At 41.5% G+C, this 27,894-nt stretch overlaps 1 protein-coding gene across 1 annotated transcript in view; it reads right to left on the reverse strand.

Annotated features, from left to right (window-relative positions):
* Window positions 1-19,162: 19,162 nt before the first annotated feature.
* The window catches only part of ddb1 (damage-specific DNA binding protein 1), a 37,926-nt gene continuing 29,194 nt past the window's right edge, over window positions 19,163-27,894 (reverse strand). Inside the window, exons 21-27 of the mRNA XM_086106715.1 lie at window positions 27,441-27,535; window positions 25,771-25,941; window positions 24,399-24,508; window positions 23,663-23,832; window positions 21,998-22,100; window positions 20,999-21,122; window positions 19,163-19,749 (exon numbers count right to left, since the gene is read on the reverse strand). Of these exons, the coding sequence (XP_085962841.1) occupies window positions 19,666-19,749; window positions 20,999-21,122; window positions 21,998-22,100; window positions 23,663-23,832; window positions 24,399-24,508; window positions 25,771-25,941; window positions 27,441-27,535 (857 nt within the window). The 3' untranslated portion in view covers window positions 19,163-19,665. The remainder of the gene's footprint in view (window positions 19,750-20,998; window positions 21,123-21,997; window positions 22,101-23,662; window positions 23,833-24,398; window positions 24,509-25,770; window positions 25,942-27,440; window positions 27,536-27,894) is intronic.

The following is a 27,894-nucleotide window of genomic DNA, read 5'->3' on the forward strand; positions in this document are numbered from 1 at the left end:
GTCAGTGTGTCATTGCTCATCGCAAAACGCTTGAGGCTTTTGGTGCGTAATCCTGTTGTATTGGCGTCTGAAATCCTTGACGTGACAAAGACTAGTGCTGGTGTAAACGGGAAAAATAGAACACAATGTAGTCCGTTTCGCACCCAAAATAACTCCTCGGCTGTACTGAATGAAACGCGGCGTTGTGAGGTGGATTGACATGAAGCGGAAGAATCAAAGCATCCCCAATGCAAACATTCTCACAGGTATTTAAATTCCGAAGCAGGATGCATCCAAATGGCCCTGGGCTGTTTCCCCTTCAGCTCCAATAAGAGCTCCAATGACAAAGATTACCGGTACTCTGGAAACTCTGAAGCCTCCTTCGGGTCTTTTGAGTTCCCGTAAATTCTTCCTCCTATCGTTGGCTGTCAACTGTAATCCATACTTTAAACACACATCAGACACACTGATGGAATATTTCCTAAAGCTTTGGGTTCAAACTCAGCTAGCAGTTAACTCCTGCAGTTTTTGCTGTTTTGGGACATACCTTGAGCAAAAATCACAGTCACAAGGCCCCTGTGTACCATTACGAAGCCTTCCCTTAATTGAATTATTCACATATGCTGCGAGCCGCATGTATGAAAGCATTCTTTTCCCGAAGGAGACAGGAGCAGGCGTTTGAAAGTGGTGTTATTTCGCAGCACCTACCGGTGCTGCAACCTTCCGGAGGTCAGTTGTAAGAATCATACGAGAATACATCGTAAAATGAGTCATTCCACAGCATTGCCTGCTGCCTCCATCTTTTCAACCATCTTACATAAATGACAGGAGGCACAAACACAGCTCGTGTGGTGACATATGTGGGCTTTTGTATTTTATTCTTCAAGCAAGACAAATGTGACAGTAATGCAATCCACAGAGTATACGCTACACCTAGCCTCTTCCATTTAGGACTATCAGTCCAATAAGAAAGAGGAGGAGAGGCTTGTCTCACAGATTTGAGAGTCCCCCCCACCAATCCTTTTACCTGCCTTTCATGCCATTTAAACGACACACAGCCCGTATTGTGATGATGCATTTTACGTCTATTTAGTCAGCAGCCCATCTGGAGCACCATAAGTAATTTATATCACCGGCATGTTTCAAGAGAAAATTTACAGTTGATTTTAGTGCAAATTTGACACCAAGTTGTCTTTAGTAGAGACAATGTGATTCTTGCAGTCAATGTAAGTCAAAGTCATTACATTCATATCAGAGCAAACACTCAACACGGCTGAGAAAACATTGTTTGCCATTCCATCCACAGTCACGGTGTCATACATTTAAATCTATTCTAAACACACACTCAGAACATTGCTCAAAACATTCATTATACAAGTAGGAGCCAACCTAAATTAAAATTGTAAAGAATTGTGAGACGTGTCATCTTTTTAGATATGCAGCTGCTGTGAAAACATTGTATGAATAAAGATGTATTGTATTGTATGAGTTGAATGAAGGGCAGCCCTGTGATCCAGTGGTTAGCGCATCGACCTCACAGGTTCAATTCCAACACCGGCCTTCCTATGTGGAGTTTGCAGCCCCCCCCTGACCTTTGTGAGGATAAAGCGATGCAGAAAATGGATGGATGGATTTGAATGAATGGGCCATCAATCAGTATACAAAAATGGGTTGGCTGTTGGTGCCAACTGACCACTCTGATTGGCCATTAGCTCGCAAATGCAAGTCTGTGCATGCGATACAGCTACACCAGGGGTGCCCGAAGATCTACTTTTCGATCAACTAACCTCCCAGGATCTACCCTTACCGGCACACGCGTGCGCACACACACACACACACACGCACGCACGCACGCACGCCATGATGAGAAACAGCCTGAAACTGAGGCATGCGATGCACTTTTGCAGCCTGTTAACTATCATAGCATGGGCCCTCTTTGATTCCTATTCTTTGCCCGTGCCCTCGGTGAATTGCACACGAAGCAAACTCTGAATGAGAATAACGACGATAAAAGATAGAGCGCAACAGCTCTGATCACAAACTGCAATTGCAATCTGCTAAGCGCTAACAACTTGAGGTGACGTAATCACGCGCCACCGTAAATTCAAGATTTACCTGCTTTATTTAATTTATTTAATATTTTTTGGGTGAAAATGAGACTGATAGGATGATTAGGGTGCAGTGTACATTAACACAAAAATATATATTACTAACATGTACTGTACAAAGACACACAAATGGTTGTTTGTTTTTTTTCTCCTCGACACTCCTCGGATCTACTTGGGACCTGCCTTAGATCTACCGGTAGATCAGGATCGACGTAATGGGCACCCCTGAGCTACACTATGAGTACAAACAAATCAAGGCAGTGAAAATCAAAATGGCATGATCTATTCAGTTAAGCTTGGCAAAACGCTGCTTTTTACTTACCGGTAGGTTTGTTCCGACTTGTATCATGAGTGTGTTGAATAAGGTTCTGGATGTGTGTGGATGGTATGATAAACATTGACTTCTCTGTGACAGAGTTATGAGTGCTATTGTGAAGTGCTAAAGTGCGCTGGGCAGAACCGCAGGCCTGAAAATCTGTCTCACTGCCTGCATGTAGATAAACCGTTATTACAACATGCACAATGCGATTGCTGTAAATTTTTTACAGCCACTCTATGTCTCTCAAAAGCCGAATATGCAACTCAGCCATTTTCTAAAGTACGATAAATTAAGTTAATGATGTAATATTACAAACCCCTCAATAAATATTTGATAGGGGAGCAAAACTCATATGTGTGAATTGTTCACAAATCACTTGGATGCTGAAACATTCTTTTTTTTCCTCAGGCAGTCTCAGCTCACGACCCAAGCGCCACTCTTCTCTCGTATCGCGTGAATGTAAACAATAAGCCGCTGCGGCTTTGGTGATGGGCGGAGATGCTCTGGAACTGAAATCCACTTTATGTGACCAGCCATTAAATGAAGTCCGTCCCAAAGTCTCATAGCACCTACTGTACATGAAAGAAGAAAAACGATATTTGAAAAGGACGCTTCACACCCTCCGGCTTGTGAATCGTCACTCCACAAAAGAGGAGTCAGCCATTTCGACTGTCTGCAATAAAGAGGCATACACAGTTCAGAATATGTTTGAGGATGAGTGGGAAGAATTGCAAATTAGCTTGACACCATCGTTGACCCCATCAGTTCGTGGAAAGACTTTATAGAGAACATACAGCAAATGTGCGGGAATGCTCGGAGATGTCATGTCTCTCAACCAAAACACAGGGGAAATTGCAAACGAATGCTCGTCAATATACCACACAAATAAAATGTCCAACGGTAATTCAGGCAAAATATGCCTCCACACAAGTTGGTAGTACATGACGTCACTGGAGATGACTCGCAAGATTACCTCCACAAACAGTTATGATCTCAACTTGGATCTTCTTGCAGAAAAATAAACAATATTTGAGGGGCCAATAACATTGGATTTTTATGTGTGAAAAGTGCTATAGAAATAACATTTGATAGATTGATTGATTGATTGAACAGTCTGGAGTAAGTAGCTCACCTGGCCTGAAGTATCCACGTGCTCATGAAAAAGTCAGTCTATATATTTGTAATTTGCATAAATGCAAAACCACGCTCCGTAGCCGCAGTAGTGGGTGCGAGATGTCAGAGGCACAGAGCAGTTGTGCATTCAGCGGATGCAAGGCAGCATCCCGCTTTTTCAAAATATGCATGTTAAATGAAGACTACTAATTGCCTCTAGGTATGAATGTGAGTCAGTCAATATCAATGATTTCCAGCAACTCTGCCGTGGCGCAGCGATGTGACATGAGCATCAAGTCTCGAGAATCAATTGGAAGGTGGACAAACATCCCGACTCCCCCAGAACCGTTTACGTTTCAAAAATCCGCTGACCCGTTTGGATGCCCTGTCTGTCACCGTAATCCAACAAAGAAGTGCGCACCTGTGCTGCGATTGAATTTGTGGTTTAACTTTGTTCAAATAAACGAAGGGTTGCCTCAATGAAACACTTCCACAAGATTATATTGTGTAAAGGAGGTTGCACTATGCATTGAAGTTAATGGACTGATGTCACTGACAAGCTCTGTGGGCTCTCCCGCTCTAAGCCTCAGCCTACAAGCACACGGAATTTAAATCAAGTCATAATCTGGAGAGTTAAAAAATATGTCTATTGCCAACATCGATGTATTGAACAAATAAACAGTGGAGTTAACTCAAATGCAATTAACCTGCATTAGCATATTTATTTTTTATACCTGCAGTCAGACACCCCTATGTGCACAACAGGCATATTGTATACACACACACACACACACACACTCACAGTACCTGCTGCTAATCTGAATTGGGGTGCCAAATTGCTCTGATAAAGAACTTCTCTTCTCCTGCCTTGCCACCCAGTGTCGAACATAAATAATATAGTACAAAGCAGGCAAACCACATGGGCACTGTCACATGTTCTTTCTATTCGATGGTGTGAGCTGCAAATAAATGGATGGCCGTAGTTAGAATTTTGGACACCCCTGATTGAAACCAGTTTTTTGACTGCTTCCTTAACCCTGGAGAACCCACGGGGTCAAATTTGGCCCCTATAAATTCTGCTACTCAAATGCTACCTTAAATCCCAAAGGGTCAGATTTGGTCCTAATCCTTAATTAGAATTAAAGCATTGAATATTTGAAAAAACATATATTTTGGTGTTCAGTGAACATATAGCAGTCATTAATGTATAATTCATCATTTTCCAGAGAAGAAAAAGGTTCTTGGGTTATCCAGGGTTAAAGAATGGAGAATCGTTTGGAAGCGGAATCGAAACAAGGAACCAGAGTCAATTTCATATTTAAATGATGTTCAACCCTAGCCACGAGAGATCATTAGGTGTTCCTCGAGAAATGATCCAACGAGCAGTCAATACATCCCAAGCCTTACACTTACAGCAGGCATGTCCAGCTCTGGGTCTGGAGGGCTACTTTCCTGCCTGTTTTCCAGCTCTCCCGGCTGCAACACACCTGATTCAGATTATCAGATCATCAGCCAGCTCTGAAGCAGCATTAGAACGATCCTGATGATTTGATTCAGGTGCGTTGCTCCTTGGAGAGCTGGAAAACGGACAGCGGCCCTTGAGGACTGACTTTGGACACCCCTGACTTACAGCATGCTGGTCTTTTGGTGTCTTCTGAGAGCTAAAGAAGAAGTCAGCAGGTTCTAGAGCATTTTCTACTCAAGAGTTCCCTTCCCACGGAAATTATAACATTTCCCTCTGTAGCAATGTTTGAATCTTGAGCCTGACAAGAATTATTTCGACATGCACTTGGTCAAACCACAGCTTGTATGCGGCTACTAATTTTGCTCTGGCTCATGTGCTGACATATGGATTATGGCCTGTTTTACTGCTGCTTCTCCTTCATTTTTGTTAGGTGGTGTGCCATGAGTTTTATCAAACGTAAAATATGTGCCATGGCTTTATAAAGATTGGGGAATGAAACCCCAAAGTCATATACACTTCCTTTTGTCATGATGCGTGGTGGTGGAGGACCCCAAAAAGCAGGCAGGAAGGAGGAGCAGGGTGAACTAGACAAATTGTATTAACAAAATACTGAGGAAACTAAATCCCAAACAAACAAAGTCAAGAAAACAAAAATAATCTAAAATAACAAACAAAAACCATGGCTGAAGCAAAAAACTAACAATAACAGAAACAGCAACAGAAACCATGACAGAAACAAACAATGACCCGACACCAAGTGGTCGTGCCAGGAGTCCTTTTAAACAGACACTAATGACACAATGACCAACAGGTGTGCAGCTGCAGGCGGAGCTTGACACAATGGCCAACAGGTGTGCAGCTTTTGACAATAAAGTTGTATCCAATCCAATCCAATCCAGCTGCAGATGGAGCTCTACAGTGCCACCGGTTGGTCACAAACAGAACCATGACACCTGTTTTCAATTTCATTTGAGGTATCATTCGGATAAATGAAAAGCCACCAGTATCGAGAGCGAAGGCTTTACAGTTTTTAAATGCATTGCCCATTACTTGCTGACATTAGAGCAACATTGCCAAATTGGCGCATGGAAAGAAGTTATGTGTTCCTGAACGAAATTTAGGATCAATTTGTGAAGATTTATGAACTTCACTTTGCTCCAATGCATTCTCCCATCCACCCCATTCATGGCAAGTTTCTCAAAAACAGGATCCGTTTTTGACAAACCACACAGCGGAAGGCCTGATATTATCACCTCAGAAGTAAACACAGAACTCCCGGAGCAGTTGTTCACGCAAAGCCAGAGAAAGTCTATTTGGAGGGCCGCACTGGAATTAAGCATCAACAAAAGCTCAATTGCTCTCAAATGTTGACGGCCTCGTGTTAGTCTAAATGATACCCGGAAGGAAATTGAAAAAGGAAGTGTGTAATGACGTTTGGGGCACCAGCTATACGCCCTGTGATTGTCTATAAGCGCAATAGAAAATGGATGGATGGAATTCACAGAACGATGGTGCTGCTAGGACACAGACTGCAGAGGTTTGTACGCATGTGTGCACCAATTCCAACTGTAGCGCAAGAGTTCCTGTTGACTCCATTAGTCAGGACGTGTGGTTAGTCCACTTACAACACAGAAAACCTCCTCCAAACCCCAGAGTCTCCTCTCATCCCCCTGTTGCCTCTCCAATTCACCTCATCGCTTCAGTAAATCTCTGCATCCTTTCCTCTCCTCCAATACATTATTCATTCCCATGTTCACGGGCTTTCTCCCATCTTGTGCTTGATCAATAAAACATACCTGTGTGCTTGTTCCTTCACCTTTCCACCCTATTGCCATCTTCCTAAAGCCAAATAGTGGGCCATGTAAAGCAGATAAAACAGCAGTGATGGTCTTTTGACGGTGGAAGAAATTGACTCCATTTTTGGCCACGTTGCCCTTGCATGAACCGAGTCTCTAATTTGTGTGTATATCGCCAAAGTAGTTTCACCACAAATCCACTGGTTTCATCTTCTGAGTGCAGTCCAGAGAGAGATAAACACCCCCTGCACTTCACAGTTTTATTCTCTCATTTGAGAAAATAAAAGTTCGTTTGAGGCCACTCAATGGCCCACAGGTATCTGGGGGAGAAACAGAAAAAAGCAGTGGACTGGGACATCAATGGGGACATTGAAAGGAGAGGACAAAGTAGGTTATTCTTTCTAAGTCTGCAAACATTTTTTTCAGTAGACTTTCACTCTTGCATCAGGACCACTTGACACGAACAAGTGGCAGCAGGTGCATTTCGTACCTGGTCTTTTAGTGGGGACATGTCTGCTGTAATCGATCTTTAATAGAATCACTAATCATACTGTCAATATAGAAATTGTCAATACTGTCCAAAAAGACAATACAACAACACACAACTATGCCACCTACATCATTTGGAGCACTTCAGAAACATCCATCTATCCATTATCTGATGAGCTGATCCTCAGCAGGGTCACAGGCGTGCTGGAGCATATCCCAGCTGTCTTCGGGCAGCAGGCGGGGGGCACCCTGAAATGCTTCCGCCATCCAATCGCAGGGCACACATACACAAACAACCGTTTGCACTCACAATCACACCAAAGGACAATTTAGGGAGCGTTCAATCAAACTACCGTGCATGTTTGTTTTTGGAAATGTGGGAGGAAACCAGAATACCCAAAGAAAACCCACACAGGGATGGGAGATAATGCAAATACCACACAAGATGCCGGAGCCCGGATCTGAACTCACGACCTCTGCACTGTGAGGCGGACATGCTAACCGGTCGATACTGTGCGGCACAGTTCAGAATCAATATTTATCTAATAAGGCGTTCAGTGCATTAAAGTTAAATGTCTAACTGTAGAATGTTAAGTCATACTTCCACAGTAGATAGTAATTAGCAACTTGCTCAACATGCCAACATGTCTCGAGGAACCACAAGACCAGAAAAAGAGGTTGAACGTGAACTCCATCCTGTAAGAAAGCCCAGCCAAGTATATTCTTTCGGTGGTGACGAAGGAAAGACGGCGTCCCCCAGGAGCTGTCCCTCAAGTCCTACATGACAGCAATTGAATCACTGCTGGACTCATCTGTCACAGTCCCGTTTGCAGCTGCCTCTAAGAGGACAGCAACGGACTGCAAAGACAGCAGAAAGAAATTCTTGAACCATCACAACGGAACAGTTTCTATGCTCTTGCTAACACGCTCTTAAACATTTCACCACTGCAGTATAATCACAATGTCATTGCCACTATCAGAATAATAATTAGTAGTAGTTGTGGTAATCGTAGTAGTAGTGTTCTGTGATTGGCTGGCAACCAGTTCAGGGTGTCGCCCGCCGACTGTCCGGACAGCTGGGATATGCTCCAGTATGCCCACGACCCTCGTGAGGATAAGCGGATTAGAAAGTGGATGGATAAATTATTATTATTATTATTGTTGTTGTTGCCCGTATTATTTGACTATGTGTGTAAATATTTTCTCCATTTACACATTTACTACTGACAGAGTATAGGACATATTGTGTGTATTAATGTGAAGCACTGAACATGAGGCAGTTTAATTATGTATGGTAATATGTAGTTACATTTATTTTACAGATTAACATATTACATTTGGCGATGGTTGGTCGTGGGTTACTAGAGAAATGATACGCTGAAAATATGGAGAAAATGCTTGTGGGTAAGACTTTAAGTCTGCATTACTTCTGAAATTACCAAGCACAAAGTTCTAAAGGGCATTGTAAACTTGGTACGCACTTATGTTAGCATTTTCCTGGAATCGTTTATTGATATTAACATAGTGCTGAGGCTGCTCAGTTTCTGTGCCCTGGCAGCTAAGAATAATTATAAGCATTCCCTTTGTTAGTTCCGGAAGGACAAATGACATTTTTTTTGCCCTTTATACAACATGAACATGCTTACCCCCCTCCAAACACACACACACGCACACACACACACACACACACACACACTATAAAAACGTATCTACAGGATCCATGTAGTAATGGAGGAATGTGAGCGTGTTACACACGAACGAGCACCCTGAGCGGTGCTTTGCTCAAGGGCATATCGACATTGCTCAGGATACAAATTGGCTACTCTCCAACAAGAAGTCCTAATTTCCCGACCCATCCATTTTCCGTATTGCTAATCCTGTTCAGTGCTGCATTGAGTTCGGCGCTATCCCAGCTGACTGGGAAGGCGAATGGCAAACTGCACCTTAGACCAGCCAGTCAGCCAGCGCATACCAAAGACAGACAACTATTCACACTCAAATTAACAAGGTCACTGAGTAGGAACTGCACCTACCGTGTCAGGCGAGTCCACAGCTATACAGCCAGTTACATTTCCCCAAACTTTTTTAGAAAGTGATGGAAAATATGTAGTTTATTCATGCATAATTGCTTTTGCATGAGATTAACATCTGGACATGGCAATCAGAGAAAGGCTGCTTGCACGCCTCCAGTGTATATATATTTTTTAAAGATTCATCCTCCAATGTAGGGCACATTATTTAATTTTTTATGCCAAACATCAAAAGCATAGTGAGATAATGTGATAAGAGACATGACGTTATTAACACAATGTAATGGAAAAGCCGAGTTTAGAGAAGAGGTTGCAAAACATCTTTCTGAAGTTTAAAAGACAATGAATACGATCATGCTGATGATGAGGGCTTGTAAACTTCTGACCATATCTGCATCTGAGGGCATGACCGACCTGCAACAATGTAAAGTAACTCAGTCAAAACTAAACTGCCGCAGGAGGTGAATCACTGTACAGTAAGAAATTGTGTGACAGAAAGTGGCAACTGCGCTGTGGCCAAATGCATTAAGCATGCCGCTTAACCCCATTTTGTTCCTGGGGGGGAATACATCTTTTCTTTTGAGGACAAGTTCCAGTGAATCTGTGACAGGAACTCTGCTTTTGGTCCAAGGAAATACATGAAAGCTGAGCTGAGGTGCAATCAAATGGTGAAAATATACAAACGGATATGAATCTATTTTTGACAGCCTGGAGGTGGAATGGACTTGGTTCAGTGGTTCCGAACAGTGAGGTCAGAACCTCACAGCAGCTCACGGGGAGGAAATTGTGCAGGTAAGAAATAAACTTGACCACGGATTGAACAAAAAAAGTGTGTCATGTTTTTGTCAGGCATGTCGTTTTTCTTCCACAAATTGGGCATTTTCAGCAACAGAAAGTTAAAATATTTTAAACTTCAAAATGATTTGTGTTGATTTGATGACGTTGATTCAATAACACTGAGGAATGCAATTTTACATTTTATGTTAAGTTAGGTCTGACTGGTGTTATTCAGTATTTTTTGTATGAAATACAAAATGTGTCTCAATTTTTCTCTATCACATCAAGTTTCTGAGCCATAGGACCCCTGTTTTCTTGAAAAAAAAATTGTGTGCGTGTGTGTGTAAATAAAGGGCTAAAATGGAAGAGTTAAAACTAAAAAAAAAACCAGCAGAAAATGACAAATAGCACTTCGAGAACTATGCCCATAGTTACAAGGTAAAGAGAAAAGCCAGCACTAATCATTCCGACTATGCTAGCTTTCAGTTTGCAGATATTAGTACTGATCCATTGCGAGCTGCACATACCTCTCGTCGCCATTATAACTGCACAAACAAGTTGCCACATAGTTGTACATGAGGCCAATCATAATCAGCTGGCAAGTCATACTAGAGCTAATCAGTGGACTTTTGGTAAGCTGTGAAAAAAAAAAGCTAGGAAAAAAAATGATTGCAATTTTGGAAAGAGCAATTTTAATCTGTCTAAAAATCTAACTACGCTGATTTTTTTTCGAACTGTTCACCAGTTTAAATCTAATACAGTGATGTTTAACCATATAAGAGGTACGGTGAATGCCTCAGCTTTCACACAGGCATTCACCGAACCCTTTGTCCATCCATCCATTTTCTAGACATCTTATCCTTGTCAGGTTGGACGTGGAGTAGTAGGAGAACCCCAAAAAGCAGGCAAGAGGCAAGGAGGAGCTGGATGGAGTGACCAAAATATATTTAACAAAAATACAAACAGGAGTACACCAGAAAATTACGAACTTGAAGTACTCAAACAAAGTCCTGGAATTACGAACTTGAATTACTCAAACAAAGTCCTAGAAATCACAAGGAAGTCAAAGTAACAAAAGAAACCCGTGACATTAAAACAAAATGTGACAGGAGCTGAGCACACAGACACATATTTACAACTCACAATGACCCAACCAAGACTGACAGAACTCAGGGAACCAAATATAAGCAAAGTGACGAGACAACGAGAAACACCTGGACAAGACACAAAGGGTTGAGGGAGCTGATTGGTTAAACACAAGGCACACTGATAACGAGAACAGGTGACGACAAAAAAGGGCACATGAGGGAACAAAACCAAATGTAACCAGACAGAATCATAACAATCCTAAATGGGGTCGCGGCTGAGCTAGAATATCTCCCAGCTGACTTTGGACGAGAGGTGGGGTACACTCTGGACTATTCATCAGTCAATCGCAGGGTACAAATAAACACATTATAACAAAGTCAGAACAGGTACGGTAATCATCAAATACATACAGAAGACAGCGTTCAAGGGGGGGGGGGGGTCAACAAAACATGAATTTCATACATAAAACAAAAACATCCATCTATCCATCCATTTTCTGATCTGCTTATCCTCACGAGGGCCGCGCGGGGTGTGCTGGAGACTATCCCAGCCGTCTTCGGGTCGTCGGCGGGGGACACCCTGTAGTGCTTTTGCCAGCCAATCGCAGGGTACACATACACAACCAACCATTCACACTCACAATCACACCAAAGGACAATTTAAGGAGTGTTCAATCAAACTACCATGCATGTTTGTTTTTGGAAATGTGGGAGGAAACCAGAATACCCGGAGAAAACCCACAGAGGCACGGTAAGAACATGCAAACTCCACACAGGAAGGCGCACGACCTCTGCACTGTGAGGCTGACGCACTAACCAGTCAACCATCAAGCCACCTACAAACACAAAAATCATTGAATTGTTACTGCTAATGCAGAGATGAAATCTTGGCATGCCACTCATATCATTTTCTCAAAATAGTCCAGCCCTTTTCTTAGTTATACTGTATATCTACCATCTTCAACAAGGATTGCTCACAAAGATACATTATAACAGACCCTATCACTATCTCGGTGCATGGTAACTGCTCGATTTAGTTCACCGGGTGCAGAAATATCTCAGATTCCAGAGATCAGCTGCAGCCAATCACGGCCAAGCAGTCTGAACTCTCAGGATGTAAGAACAGCCATCATAGAAGGAAGGTGAACGGTATAGGTGAACACACACACACACACACACACACACACAAATTGCCTTGCCCTCCGCCGAAATCCTAAAATTGACTCAACAATCAATCCCCCAGACTTTGATTAACCCAGGTTAAAAAACATTTTTATTGAATGTTTTTTTTTAACTGTTCTATATGTTGCATCGTCATGCAAAATTGTACATCTTGTATATGCCTTCTTATGTTGGAACATATTTTTTGAGATTCTTGAGATGACAGTCTGGGGAGTTGACATCAACATAAAGCCTGTGCAATTTCGAGTGACCCCACCACAAGCAACTAAATCCAACAGACATGTCTTCAAAGATATCGACAATGTCAATCAGACATGTTAATCATCTGTTGTCAGGAGTTTCTGTCTCGGCACAGTGTAGATGGGCAACATGGCACTCGCCCTGGAAATGCGGGCCAGGGCGACCGACCTGTCAGACCCGAAAGAGAAGATAGAACCTGCATCAATGCACTCAGGGTGGTCTGCCAGCCTCACTGACGCAGCATGACCAGCCCCCGGAGAGCGAGCTGCGGACCAGCTAGCAAACCATTGTCTGTCGCAGACAGAAAGGTGCCCACACTCGCCACCTAACACTCTTGTCAAGCTAAGACATTTGTTTAATCTACTCTACAATACCCGTCATGCATACCTGTCAACGTTTCGGAGTGCCAACCTGTATAAACTACCAAAAAAGTCCTTATAAAGAGCAAAAAATCCTTATAACATACCAAAGCATTTTATGTCAAAATAACGGCACAGAAAAAAACCCCACGAAATTTTCAATGATATTTATTGTAGATCTCCATAATACAATGTCTGGTTAATGTCTAATCATCATTCTGTCACGTTGCGAGGTGGTGGTGGACCCCAAAAAGCAGGCAGGAGGGAGGAGCAGGGTGTATTTGAATAATTGTATTTAAAACAAAGAAACTACATCCAAAACAAACAAAGTCCAAAGTATCAAACAAAAACCATGATTAAAGCTAAAACATAACAATAAACTAAACATGACAGAAACTAAGAGCAAACAGCAACACACATGACAGTAGCAAGAAGCAACAATGACCCAACACCGAGTGTTCGGGCAGGAGTCCTTTTATCCAACTAATTACCAAATGACCAACAGGTGTGCAGATGCCGGGGGAGCCCTACAGTGCCACCTGTTGGTCCCTAAACCGAATCATGACACATTCTACTTAGTGGCATTACTGTGTTCAGAGTTGTATTCCGGAAATGAAAGCATTTAAGTAGACGAGCACCGTTCTGGGCAAAAGCAAACGGAACTCCCTGTCAGGGGGGGGGGAACAAAAAGGGGAAATTTTCAGAATCCGTATGATTTGTGCGATACGGCCATATACGTAAGATTCACCACAAAATCCGTATGAACTATGGCTAAACCGTATGAGTTGACAGGTATGTGTCATGGTATACCTGTTCAAATGCTTAATGTTGCATCTGTGTGTGTGTGTGTGTGCGTGTGCGTGTGTGTGTGTGTGTGTGTGTGTGTGTGTGTGTGTGTGAGCACAGGACTCAGGAGCCCCCAACAACAACATTGAAGTATAACATTGAATTTTTGTACAAAGCAAATTATTCAAGGATGAAACACGAATGTTCACTATAAAGGCTTTTGCCCTCTGTGAAGAGTGTTATTTCTACATGCCAGAGCAGAATTTGAACCAAAAGACTTCAAGGCATTTCCACTATGAAATTAGAATCCACCTACACTTCAAAATCAATATACTGGTCAGAGTTAAAAACACAGTCCAGAATTGAATTAGTTTAAGCCTTGAAACTCATTTTTGATGTCTTTATCCATTATATATCAATGAATACCAAACAGCCTGCCACTGTGATACTCTAGCATGCAGTGAGAGATTTCACTTCGTCCATCCATCCATCCATCTTCTAATCCGTTTATCCTCACCAGGGTCGCGGGCGTGCTGGATCACATCACAGCTGTCTTCGGGCAGTAGGTGGGGGACATCCTGAACTGGTTGCCATCCAATCGCAAGGCACACAGAGACGAACAACCATCCACGCTCACGCTCACACCTAGGAAATTGTCCCTAGGTGTGTTCAATCAGCCTGCCATGCATGTTTTTAGAATGTGGGAGGAAACCGGAGTAACCGGAGAAAACCCACGCAGGCACGGGGAGAACATGCAAATTCCACACAGGAAGGCCGGAGTCTGAATCAAACCCTGGAACTCTGCACTGTAAGGTGGACGTGCTAACCAGTGAACTGCAGTGCCACCCTAATTTCACTTCATTTGTATGAAAATAATTTAGCCAGTACAAATACATCATTGTTCATCTATCTATGCCACTGATGTATAATGACAGGCAGAACAAGTAAATGCTCTTCCATTGCATGGCAAATGTATCTACATGCTGGCATTCAATCGGAAGTTATGTTCAGTTAAACAGGCAGATATGACACAGTCAATTTGTGATTGAGACCAGATCATCATTATTTTATTCATCCATCTGTCCATTTTCCAGTTCTTCTGTTAGTGGTGTGATGTGCCACAAGATTTGTTTCTGAAGAACTTAATGACTTTGCTCGATAAAGCTTGGGAACCACTGCTCCAGGTCCAGACTTGTACAGTATAGAAATGTGCAGGTGACAAAACTTTTTGGGTTGTGAACACCAAAGCTCATTGTCAGCCCGCATCTACTGCCTTCAGATAATTTGAAAAATATATTAAATCAATGCGTAATTTATCTGGGTTTGGGTTTATAAGGATTAGAAATTCAATTCTGCGTTTTACAGGTCAATGAAGTTAGCATTGGATAAAGGGACATGTTTATGCAAATACTTATCTTGTGTCCCATGACTACCGGTACTTACAAATAAGTTCCTATCGACAAACGCTTTACAGAAGCTCATTGGCTGTCGTATCCCCTTATAAAAGACATTACAGGATTTAAAACAACACTAAAGCAGATGTAAAGGACTTCTGGGATTCGACTCAACATCCCTTCATCACCGATGAACCACACAACAGCGGCAAATGGGCGGTCTCGTATTCCCCCCCGCCCCCAACATAAAATATTGATGTTTTTGTCTTACACTATTTTTTCCAACATTAGGGATTGGATGTGCCATCGGCACAAAAGGCCATTGTAATAAATAACATTAATTGGATTTGTTTTCAACGAGTGTTGCCATGGGCAGCATAATGAATTATTTGTATTGGACTCAGAGCACGCGACCAAGCTGAACCAGAATGTCACTTGTTATTTGCTTTTTGGCCGAGTGTGGGCTATGAAAATATTTTCGACTACATCTTCATCCAAACCCCCCCAGATAACTGGTGGCTGTTTCTTTGGTTCCTATTTTATAGTTCATGTGTGTTGGTGGTCATTCTAGAGCAGGGGTGCCCATTACGTTGATCGCGATCAACCGGTAGATCCCGGACTGGTCCCAAGTCGATCGCGAGGGGTGTAGAGGAGAAAAAAAAAACATTTGTGTGTCTTTGTACATGTTAGTAATATATTTTTTGTGTTAATGTACACTGCACCCTAATCATCCTATCAATCTCATTTTCACAAAAAGTATTTAAAAAAAATAAAATAAAATAAAACAGGTAAATCTTTAACCTACGGTGGCGCGTCACCGGAAGTTGGTAGCGCTCAGCAGCCTGCAATTGCAGCTTGTGATCAGAGCTGTTGCGCTATATCTTTTAGCGTTATCATGATTATCATTCAGAGTTTGTTTCGTGCACAATTCACCGAGGGCACGGGCAAAGAATAGGAACCTAGAGGGCCGAGTGAAGCACTTTAAAATGGTACGTGTGAGCTACGATAGTTAACAGGCTGCAAAAGTGCATCGCATGCCTCCGTGTCAGGCTATTGCTCATCATGGCATGCATGTGTTATGTGGGTGCGCAGTAACGGGTCGATCGCGGGAGGTTGGTTGATCGAAAAGTCGATCTTCGGTCCAAAAAGTTTGGGCACCCCACGTCTTGGGTGTATTTGACCTCCAGCCTAAAGTCTCCAGGTCGTCATGACCCTGAACTGGATGGATCGATAGTATGTTACACATCGCTACTGTATGTACAATAATGCTGTAAACCAAAAGCAGGTGTTTCCACTTTTAAAATCATCACGGACATGTTTCATTTTGAAAGATAAATGAAGTAAATTGGTCAAAGGAGCTGTAAGGGGGCAAGTAGAAAATTTACGGGAGCAAACTAAATCAACTTGCAAAGTAAATTTCCACTGCACTTATTTTCTCGATATTACTGATAAATGGGCTAAAGTGTAGAGCAGAAGCTTGTGAGCAAGAAATAATTTTCTAGAACAGAATTTTTTTTAAAAATCCAATTAAAAAAATCTGCAGCTTTACTGGTCGAACAAGCACAAGTAGATGAAAAATGTACTTGCGCAGTCTCAAATTTTACGAGCAAAATGTCACTATTCAGGAGCTGCCTGGAGTTCTGCATAAATAAGTTATTGGACAATGATTTGTTTCAATTCTTTTAAAAAAGATTAATAAGGTAAATTTCACAAGGTCACGAATCTTAAGGAAGCTTGACTGAAGCAAGACATTATGAGTCTGTGCTAGAAATTCAACCTTATGTGCGATCTTCACCGGTGGTGAAAAAAGTATTGATAATGGAAAAGGTACACTTGAATAAACCAAAAGACATTTATGTTATCATCACTGTCTAATATAGAGCATGTCTCAAAATGTTCTTGTGCTTTTTTTTGGGCTTTCATTTTCTGTTTTCATAAAAAGACATATTGTGACTGACAATGAGCATCAGAATATATACAGTGAAGTCACTCACGAAAACCCAAAGACAAACAAACGAGAAAAGTCCCGTAATGCATTACACACATTTTCTGGGTCCCAAAAGAAGTGCTTTGACTATGTGAAGACAGTGAAAAGTACACCGCAAAGAAAACTCAAACCAAGATGACGCCATTGCAACACACCTCAAGATTTATTTGTTTAATTTCGAACAAACATTGCCAAGGTCAGCGCGGTTGCTCGCCTCAAAGCCGTTTTATCTTTGTTGTCCTCTTTCGAAGCCGAGTCCCTGACATTCCATATTTGGGCTAAAGCAATTTGACGCAAGTTGTCAAAGTTAGCCGAGGTCAATTGCTTCACTGTTACCTATTTTCCTGGGACTGCACATTGTCACAGACATTCTCATTAATTTATATTTCTTATTTGAATTTGCTCATTTCACACTTTGAAGTCAGGCGACGCGGTAACTTCAGCATTTCCCATCCTTTGAGGAAGACTAGCGAATCCATTCATTGTGAGATTGGGTGAAAAGTTCAACAGTCTGAGCCGTGAGTCACACGTCTGCGGTGAGCTAAACGTGATAAAACAGAAGAGATATGTGTCCTCCTCTAAAATGCAAATACATCAGACCCTCATAAATGAACACTGGGTCAGAAACCACAATATGCGGTCCGGTAGTCCAGTGGTTAGTGAATCAACCTTACAGTGCAGAGGTACCGGGTTCAATTCCAGCTCCGGCCTCTTTGTGTGGAGTTTGTATGTTCTCCCCGTAGCCTACGTGGGTTTCCTCCAGGTACTCCGGTTTCCTCCCACAAAATCCAAAAACATGATTGAACACTCTTAATTGTCCCTAGGTGCGAGTGTGAGCGCGGATGGTTGTTCGTCTCTGTGTGCCCTGCGATTGGCTGGCCACCGGTTCAGGGTGTCTCCTGCCTACTGCCCGAAGACAGCTGGGATAGGCTCAAACACCCCACACGGCCCTTGTGAGGATAAGCGGATCAGAAAATGGATGGATGGATTTCGTTGACACAATTACAATTATGACTAAAGCAGATTTCTTCACCATGCTATACATCACCAGTGTGCACACATACAACACATGCTGTACTATGGCTGTATATGCACAACTGGGTGACTATATTCAAGGTATTCATTTTGAAACATGACATATCAACTATTTCATATACCTGTCAAGTCTCCTTTGCTGTCAGTTACAATTCCACCTGTAAGTATTCGCCCTACTTTTATAGACACATGATGTCTATGGCTTTACAGAAGTTTATCTAGAAATTTCCATAATAGTTTTCACTGTGAGAGGAGAAAAGAGGATTCAAAAAGTCTGAACAGAAAATTGCTTTAAGGATCCACAAGAGCAAAATGAAGGCATACCTCTACGAGGACGAAAATCGATCAGAGCCAGCAGGCAACTTCCACTCTCACTAGCTGTGTGCACCAACAAAGTTAAACTGCAGAAACTTAAAAAAATAAAAATGCTGGCAAATTATTTACACTTGTGGTATTTGATCGAAACCTGAAGATCAACACAAATTCAAGATGAATGAATGAGGAAATGCAATCTTTTGCCCCATTTTTAAATGACGGTTAATTTTCTTCCGAGCATTTAAATTGACTTTCATTCATTCTCACGACATTGACAAAAGTGACTGGATAAAATAGCACAGAAAAAGGATACAGGTACTGATAGAAACATGTATAAAATACTATTTTATGCAATTTCTTTCCTATATTATTTCTGGTAAAACATGACACCCCCCCCCCCCCTCCAAAAAAATCAAATTAGCACAAACTTCAGCCTGGATATGCATCTTTATGGGGTTAAAACTTAATTGTTTGCCGAGGCCGAGTAACAGTTGAGAGCACCTTGAACTGAATCCACAAAGGCACAAATGGCTTACAAAAATATTCTTGACATGTATTGAGGAGATAGTCAAATAATTTAGCTAAATTACAAATGGTAAGGGAGAGAGAAAAAATAAAAATATTGTTTTGGCTATATTACAAAAAAAAAAGTACTGTACTTATTTCTTCAAAGCGGCAAAGAAACCCAGACACACACAGCTTACAGTTCTAAAGCAATGTTTATTCGAACAAAGAAAACATCACAAAGACAAAATATCTATAAATCTATCATTTTCTGTTTTTTGTTGTTGTTCAGACTTGAATAACCCCAGACATGTGAAAAGCGGTTACATTTCACTCTTGGCATGAAAAGGACTTGCTAACCTGCTTGAAACTGTCACAAATGTGCTAAAAAAAACTTTTTCAATGAGAATATGGGTGTTTTCTCGATTTTAGTCAAACATTATTCAACATCGACGCAGCCAAACACATTCACACCAGTGTCTTATTTTTTCCCTACTCCATTGGATGCAATGCTTGGCCAGGAGATTATTTTTTTTAATGAAGAGTTCAATGCGGCTGCATCTTCAAGGATTCAACCCCCGACAAACATGCACACATTGCTTTATTTATAATTATTTACAAATCTGCCCGGCCCAGAGACATCTTTTCGAATTCATTTCTCCAGTGGACCATCTTTCTGTGTCCGTGGAGCATGAAATACTAGTGGATCCTTGTCAGCTCCTCGACAATCTTAATGACTTCGTCCACAGTGGCTTCACGCTTCATGCCGCTGCCGTCATCGATCTGGAATTGAATCACATGAAACAGCGGGCTGTCATATGTGAGACAAAGCTCGCCAGTGCTGGTTATGGCGTAAACAAGCACACGGAAGGCCAACGACAGATTTGCTTCATTGATTTTAGCTGCGGAATTCGATCCTTTATTGCTTTCAAAATGAGATGAACTAAAAGTGCCTTTTTTTTTTTTTTTAAACAACGGAGGAGGTTGTTTTCCTTTGGGACTTCATCAATAGTTGGGAGCCAAATGGAAGAGAAAACAATGTTTTTTAATCAGCCCAGAGCGGAGCCACAGCCAGCAAACAAGGCCAACGGGGCAGCAGCATATGGTACCTGCTCAGTGACATTCATATTTTAAATTTGAACAGGACAAGAAGGAGAAATCTCAAATGTGTGTAACTGTTGAGAGATGCCATCATTGTGCACAAAATGCGAAGGAAAGAAATATGGGGGTGGGAGGAGTTTGCACTATGCATGTGAATAGATATCCGCCTATTATAAGCGATGAGAGTGGCTAGTGAGACAAGATATGGACATTGAAGAATATTGCATAAAACAGCAGCAGAACCAAACCTGACATATGGTGATTTCAATGTAAAATATAAAGCCTTAACATCATGATTCTATTATAGACCAGTGGGGTTACTTTGTTTCTACCGTTAATAGCAATGGCTTAGTACTGTGCACACAGCCACTTTTTTTTCTTTTATCATTAAAAAGGTACTCGTACAACCTACGACGATAATTGTGAAAAGATGGATTGACATTTCCAGTCGGGAATCAATCAAATAACTTTCATTTGTCTTGAATGTGTTACTGAAAGGTGTTACACTTTAGCGTTTAATTAGACGGAAAATATGAGAAAAAAGGGATTTAATTTCTTTATTTTGTGTATGCTTCCGTAAGGTTACTCATGTTTACTCCCGAATAAATCGACTATCCTTTAATTGTTATATGATCGTATTCTTGTTGGGAAAAGAGTGCAATCATTTACACCTCAATTCCCAGCCCCATTTGGATAGCACGCAATATAGTATTTCCCTCAGGCATATGGGGTACATTGGTGACATGACAGAAATCTGATTGGACACTTCCATAAGCTGTTTCAACATCAGTGCCCCATTATAGCTTTCAACATTTCCAAACCAATTAAATATTTGGGCAAGGAAAAGCAATCCCAAGATGATATTTAGAGGGAATATTGTGGCGAGGCGGTATCTGAATGAATGTCTCAAGAAGATGAAGATTCTGCCTACCTGTAGCGTGCTGACGACCTCCTGCATCTTGGCTCTGCCTAGATCCAGGAAACTCTCAATCAGATCGCCATCAATAAATCCTGTGGCCTGATCCGTCTTTCGCTCGGTGTGGAAGGACCTCCAGGTGCGTCAATGTCAAGGGTAATGAATACAAGATAGCTGAGCTGCTCTGCCTGAAGGTGGTACTCACATAGGGAATAAATAAAGCTTGTTTCGCCTCGGGTTTGCCAAAATCATCCTGAATATGTGACAAAGAATGCAGTAGACTGATAGTTTTTAGGAAAGGGAACTCCTATCAGCTATGTTCATTATAATCACCTAAAGTGAACCCGTGCACATTCATGGTTTAGCACTTTGCTATTCACAGTTTTTTTTTTCGGCGGGCCCTGTCCTCCGATATTCCCCGAGGAGCTCCCCTTTTTGCTCTTTTTTGGTCTCAGGATTTGCAGTTTGATTGCTTTTGTACATCCTGTGGCAGCATGGTCCCGATGAACATCCGTATAAGTAACGAAGCTTCATTTGGACAAAAGTAGCACTTTTAGCATCCATAGGCAATTAGTTCAAGCTTTTTGGGGGGGGGGGGGCATGTCAATTGCTTGCGGATTTGTGGTAGGGCTCGGTTCCTACCGTTGTGAATAGAGGGGGTCACTGTAGTCAGTTCATTTCCCCATTTACTGGAATTGATGATTTTTTTGGGCCTTCAAGCAATTGGGGGAAAATGGAATTCACGATTACTGCAAACAGCAGAGGCACTCTTCATTCGGTCTCAAATATTTTTTTTCTCCATATGAACATTATAAAATCAGCTATCACATAGCGAGGTCTAAAACTCGCCTACAAATTTTAAACGACTGAAATCAGTGTGCTGTCACATACATTTAAGACCTTTTCAACTCAATTCCAGTTCTCTTGAGGAAAGTGTGAGGACTGTGTCTATGTGCTGCATCCTGTCCCGTAAGAGATGGCAAGCATGCAGGTGAACGAGAAAAAAAAGGATATAAGCTGTGTTCAATTTTGCCCACACTCTTGATGACCTTGTTGAGGCGGTTCTGAAGGTCAAGGAGAAGGCTGTACCATCCCTCGGACAAGGAGGTTACCAGTCCTAGCACACAAATTACAGAGGAAGGAAGAAACAAACAATATTGAGAGGACTAAACTGAGTGCTGTGCGTCAATACAGTTATCACCGAGCCAAAGTATCAAAACAACAAAGACTTTTCATCCAGGGAGAGAAAAAGCCTTGCCACGGCTGGTCGTGTAATAGAACTCAAAACACTTCACATGATAAATAAATGAAAGGATCATTAGACGGACAGTGTTCCTCATAATGCAGCTTTCATGCTCGTATGCCAGAAGTACTTTATGGAGAGTGAAAAGAAACATTATTTCATGACATTCAATAATTCATTGTGATTTCCTCTTCAATTTTACAGTTGCAAGGCTTTGAAGGGGGTGCAGTATGTGGGGTGGAAAATACACAAGTTCACTAACTTCGGCATTCTTCTGATACACTGGGGGGGGGGGGGGTGGGGGGGGCTTAAAGATGATGAGAGTGGGGCTGAGTTGGGTGATAATACTCATCACATACTGTACTGACTTATCATATGTTCATCTTTCCCAACAGCACATAATATGTCGAGCTAGGTACCTGAACTACGGGAAAATGCCACAAGGTTGGCTTTGATCTCATCAAGAAACTTCTCTGCGGTCATACTTGCAACCTGCAGGTAGAATGTACGTTCCACACCACCGGACTTGGCTTTCCATTTTATATTCCTTTTGATTTAAACAATCACTTGATATTTGTGTACATACGTTGTGCACACTAAAAAGAGATACACACAGAATTGATGTTCCCGCACATTTAATTTTTGTATCATTTTACCTGGGATTGGATTTGTATGCTCAACTACAGTTTGTGATGGAATAATACGGCTCACCAATCAAGACTAGAAAGGAATCTTTGGCCTGACAAGTTGGTACAATGCTTTGCATTTTGCTTCAATATAGTACGTAGTTCATCAGCAACTATCAAAAGGGGCTGAGTGAAACAACGCAAAAAGCTACGTAATAAAGCACAACATGAAATGACAGAGACCAAAAATTGTTCAATCTTCTGTAGATCATATCATATCTTCCTTGAAGCAAGTAAACAAGGAAAGTTTACTTCCGTTGGTGTGTGCTTGTTGTCCTTTGGGCCTTTCCCACAAGCATCAGATACATCACGGTCTCAACTGTTTCCACGGGCGATAAGGCTAACAGGGTGATTTTTCTTTTAGAACACATAATGGCAGCATTTTTACTCAAGTGTACAGAGATGGTTCTCATTTCCCGTTAAACCTTCCTCCGAGATGTAAGGTGTGGAGGAGGAAAAAAAGCTGGCAAAACGTCGAAAAGGTTCGTCTCACATCTGCTAGCCAACACTCCGGAGGCCTCTCAATCACATTTACATTTTCAAAGATTTAATTGTCATTCTTGCGAGGTTCTTTGAGACAAAGTGATGAAGATGATTAATGAGACCTCGCACATCATCTCTACTCTAGCAAACCGCAAGACATGATTTGCAACTTGGTCGCCACTATTCCCTTTTGGATGTAAAAAGTCCGTCAACACACACAAACACGCCAGGTCGAGTTGAATTTGATATTTGTGCGGCTGTGCCTACCAATCATGCCATTGACCGTGCCAAACAGAACAGACCCTTGGGTGGGCGTGGAACTTTCTCCCAAGTTCTGCAGCACCAGCGAGCCGTGGCAGAAGACGTTAACAAATTCTCCAAGGTGGAAGAGGCCCACTTCCTGGAGGTGTTGACGCTCCTCGTCTGTGGTGGCCGCACTGGCAGAAAGAACGGGTTGTCATAATCTCAGTCGTTACAGGGCAGACACGTTGAAAAAGGGGCAAAGGACAAATTGCCAGGGAATTCCAATGAGGGAGAGAGAAAAAGACACCAAAAGCAATAAAGGATAGTGCCTCGAGGTGCGTAAAGGTGATTGATTAATCTGAAGACAAACATGAGCACCAAAACATTTGAGAGGATTTTGTAAAGGTCAGAAAATAGCAGCGGAAATGGATAACCAGGTGAGTAGTACAGAGAGCGTCGGCAAGAGATATGCGTTACAAAATTAAAGGTCAATGAGATAGAGTGCCTGACTTGATGTATTAAGTAGAAAACAAGTGGCGGCACAAGTCTCATCATTTTTCACAATCATTCGTGTAATGCTTAACACGGGACAGTGAATCTTCTCACTGGGATGTCTCGCAGTAATATTACACAAAAATAACAGTTAAACTACCATGGAAATATACAGACAAATCTTATGAAAAATAACGACTACAGTATTGCATTACAAACTCGGTTGAAAAAAAAAAAGTGATTACTCGACCCTGATTCAGCTTCTCACCTGTCCTTCTGGCAAACAAACAGATTAAAGGCGTTCTCCGCCCCAAGGAAGTTGTCATCATCCAAGATTTCCACTGCACTCATCCAGTTGGGATTGAAGTCCCGTGCAATCTATGAAACACGGGAGACATGAGCATCTGTCCGAGGATAAGCAATGGGCTCATGCAAAAGTCAGTTTACCATGGCAGGATGTTTCAAGCATAAAGTACCATGCCCTTTTTAAAACTGTACCTTTTCTAAAGTTTTTGATGACACCAACTGACAACCCATCTGTCATACTCTATGAACAGTATTTTACTGATAGGGACACTGTGTTTCATTTTTGCTGCAGTAAATCCTATGTTTCATTCCGCATTATTTAATGTGTATATCACTGGTGTCTGGCAAAATCATGACTGCTCAGATAATTAAAAAAAAAATTGCATTGCTCAAGTTACTAGTGCACCTTATATTGCTATTATATACCATTGTGCACCAATATCAACATAATCCACCCCAAAATCATGTTGACATATTAAAAATGCGGATATATTATGCTGTCATTGCTAAAAATGGTAGATACTCATCGGCCATCCACATCAAAGTCTGCATCCATAATGAATCCTAAAACAGACAAAAGGCCTTGAAACTTCACAAAAGCTAAACAACCGTGTTGTATCATCTTCCCAAGCTCTTCTGGAAAGGTCTTTAAGCCAGGAGGAACATAATAAAACAAACGGCTGACTAAGTAGTTTCATGGGTGGAAAGTAAACTGAATACATTTAACCTTGGGGTTCAGCATTTTTTTACTGCACCAAAACATTATAGCCATCCGTTTTTAACTCAACAGGCTGACTCACATATATGTAACCAAACAATGTCTTTCAAAAAATCCAAACTTTCAGTCCAAAGAACAATAATATCTCTTTGTGATGGCGCCATTCTATTCTTTTAGTAGCCCTTAATTGAAGAGCTGTAGTGGTGAGCTTGCTTTTTATCTGCGTTACAGGTTCTGTGTGCACTCTGCCTCATGTAAACTTTTTCTTATTAATTCTAATTAATTGGAAACTTGCACATCCTGATGGTAACAATATGACACACCATCTTACAATGCTGACAAACATATTGCCATCCCGTCTACACATTCTGTAAAGGAACCATTAGCAAGCATGATGAAATGCACCAAGGCAAAATTAACTGAAAGGCTAATTAATTCATTCACTCCCAAAGACGTTTTTAAACGTCTTTTCAGACTTGGTCTAGAATTGGCTGGTACTGGATGAGTTAAAAATATTGTCACCGTTTTTTGTTTTGAAAGAACTCCCCCCGAGAGATACATTCTGCTAAATACAGCGTTTAACCCTTTTAAAGTTCATGGTGCCTTCATACCATACCTCCTCGAAGTTGCCCTCCATGGCTTTGTATGCCAGCAACAAGACAGACCTCATCAGGTCTCCCACCAAGATGAAGTCTCCTTTGGTTTTCAGGTACAGGGCCATGATGTTGTTATAGTGGTTGCATTCGGTTCGAAGCTCTTTCTCAGCCGTCCACTCATACAGACGGACCTGAAACACACAATGCAAGTACGTAAGTAATTGAATGCTTGTTTATGAACAAGCCCAACTCATAACTCATTTAGCTGTGCTGCTGTTTGATGTAGTGGCTGAATTTGCAAGAAGAGCAGGCTATTATTGTTTTGGATATGGTGCGCCTCAGTGAGCAGGAGTGTGTGATTTGTCTGACAGAGGAATCCATATTAGACAGCCAGGCAACTGCTCAGAACTTTCGGCATTTCACATTATTTTGAGGGTGAATACTCAAGTCCACAGTGGGATCAAGAATGTCATCCTGTAATCACGGCTCAATAAATGCAATAGCGGACATTTTCAGAGTACAGCATTCCTCAAAACCGTCTGTGCAGGAATCATAAATAGGTATGCCATAACGTATTCTTCCAGAAATCCAAAAACTGACAAGCCACAGCTTTTAGATTTTTCTCATCTTAAGACGAGGCTCCATTTATGGCTTGAATCCATTTTAGTCTATCCACAACTCCCGGCATTACAGGGCAGTGATTTCTTTCACACTGTGCCAGGGGTTTTACAGAACAATCAATACCAGATGAATGTATATGGCACTCTAAACTTCACAATGACCGAGGAGGTATTTTTTCGAAACCACCCCTCCAGTTGACATACACTAGCACCGGTCAGTCACAAACTTGTTCCATGATTGTAGGACTGAGGACATACCGAATCAATCAGTGTATCATTCGTTCATTCGTTAAAAAACAAAAATAAAATAATTTTTTTGTCAATACTACTTCCAAAAAAATAAAATGGAAAAAAAGGGCTACCCAACTTCTTTTCCAATTTCGTGCGCAAGTGGAAAATGGCTCAGTTTCAGAAAACAGGTGAGCCGTGATTGGTTGTAACCTGAGTCCTGAGCAACTGTGATGTCATTTGCAGCAGAGAGAACGTGGCAAAATGGCTGCCCCCTTAATTGGCGAAAAACGGGTGGGCTTTGCTGCTTGACTCCTATTGTACAAACACAATATTAATCGGAGTGCCCAAACCTCATGAGCAAACTGTAGCAATAGTGTTCAGATAGAATGTTTCAGCTGCTTCCACAGATGGCCAATATGATTTAGATCAGGGTTGTAAAAAGTATTTATCATTACTTTTGTCAGAATCAGGTTATTTCTGTTACCCTTCCTTTCACTAACAGATGGGTAACAACAATATTGTCCATGTGGGTATATTTCTTAAAAATGAAGATGTTATGTAGCATTTAAAAAGTTCAGCAAACAATTTCTTTATGTATGCAGCTTTGAGAAAATGGAAGTTGTGTTAAAAACAGTCTTTTTGCTGGACTTCTCAAAAACTAATGGAAAAAAAGTTTTTAGTTTTGTTTTTTTAACTTACTTGCCATCCCCTATTCCCCCAAGACTGCACACCAGTCCATGGTAAAATATGTGCCATGAATTTCCAAGCAATAGACAAAATTTATTTTAGTGCATGAAAATAGCCAAGTATTATGTCTGAAATACTGAAGCAATGATTACCGTGCTATTGATACTGGCCAAGAGTTTGCCATTGAACTCAACCATCGAGTAGACAGCTCCTTTCACCTCTTTTTCTGCTACTGTTTGTAGCTTTCCTAAAGGGAAGAGAGGATGCCAACATTTAAAGTGTTCATTTTCACCCTAGACGAGATGTTAATGAGGCAGAGCTCAATTGGGTGAACAGTGACATTGATGTGATTTTTTTTTTTTAAAGGAAAACAAAAAAATAAAAATAAAATCAACGGGTTGTGTAGTATTCACACAAGTGTGCAAAGCAGGCCATATACCTAAGAAAGGACGCGGCATGGAAGCAAATGAGAGGAAGCTGTCGAGGTTAGCCACACGTCTGATAAGAAGTGATAAGCAATGATTAAGTGAAGAGCAGAACAAGAGCATTGTAGGACAAAGTGTCCCTGAATAAAGAAAACGGACACAGCAGATAAGAAGAAAATGA

Source organism: Hippocampus guttulatus, chromosome 3 (genome assembly GCF_054856545.1).
Source record: "Hippocampus guttulatus isolate MCC_2025c chromosome 3, RoL_Hgut_1.0, whole genome shotgun sequence".
NCBI lineage: Eukaryota > Metazoa > Chordata > Actinopteri > Syngnathiformes > Syngnathidae > Hippocampus > Hippocampus guttulatus.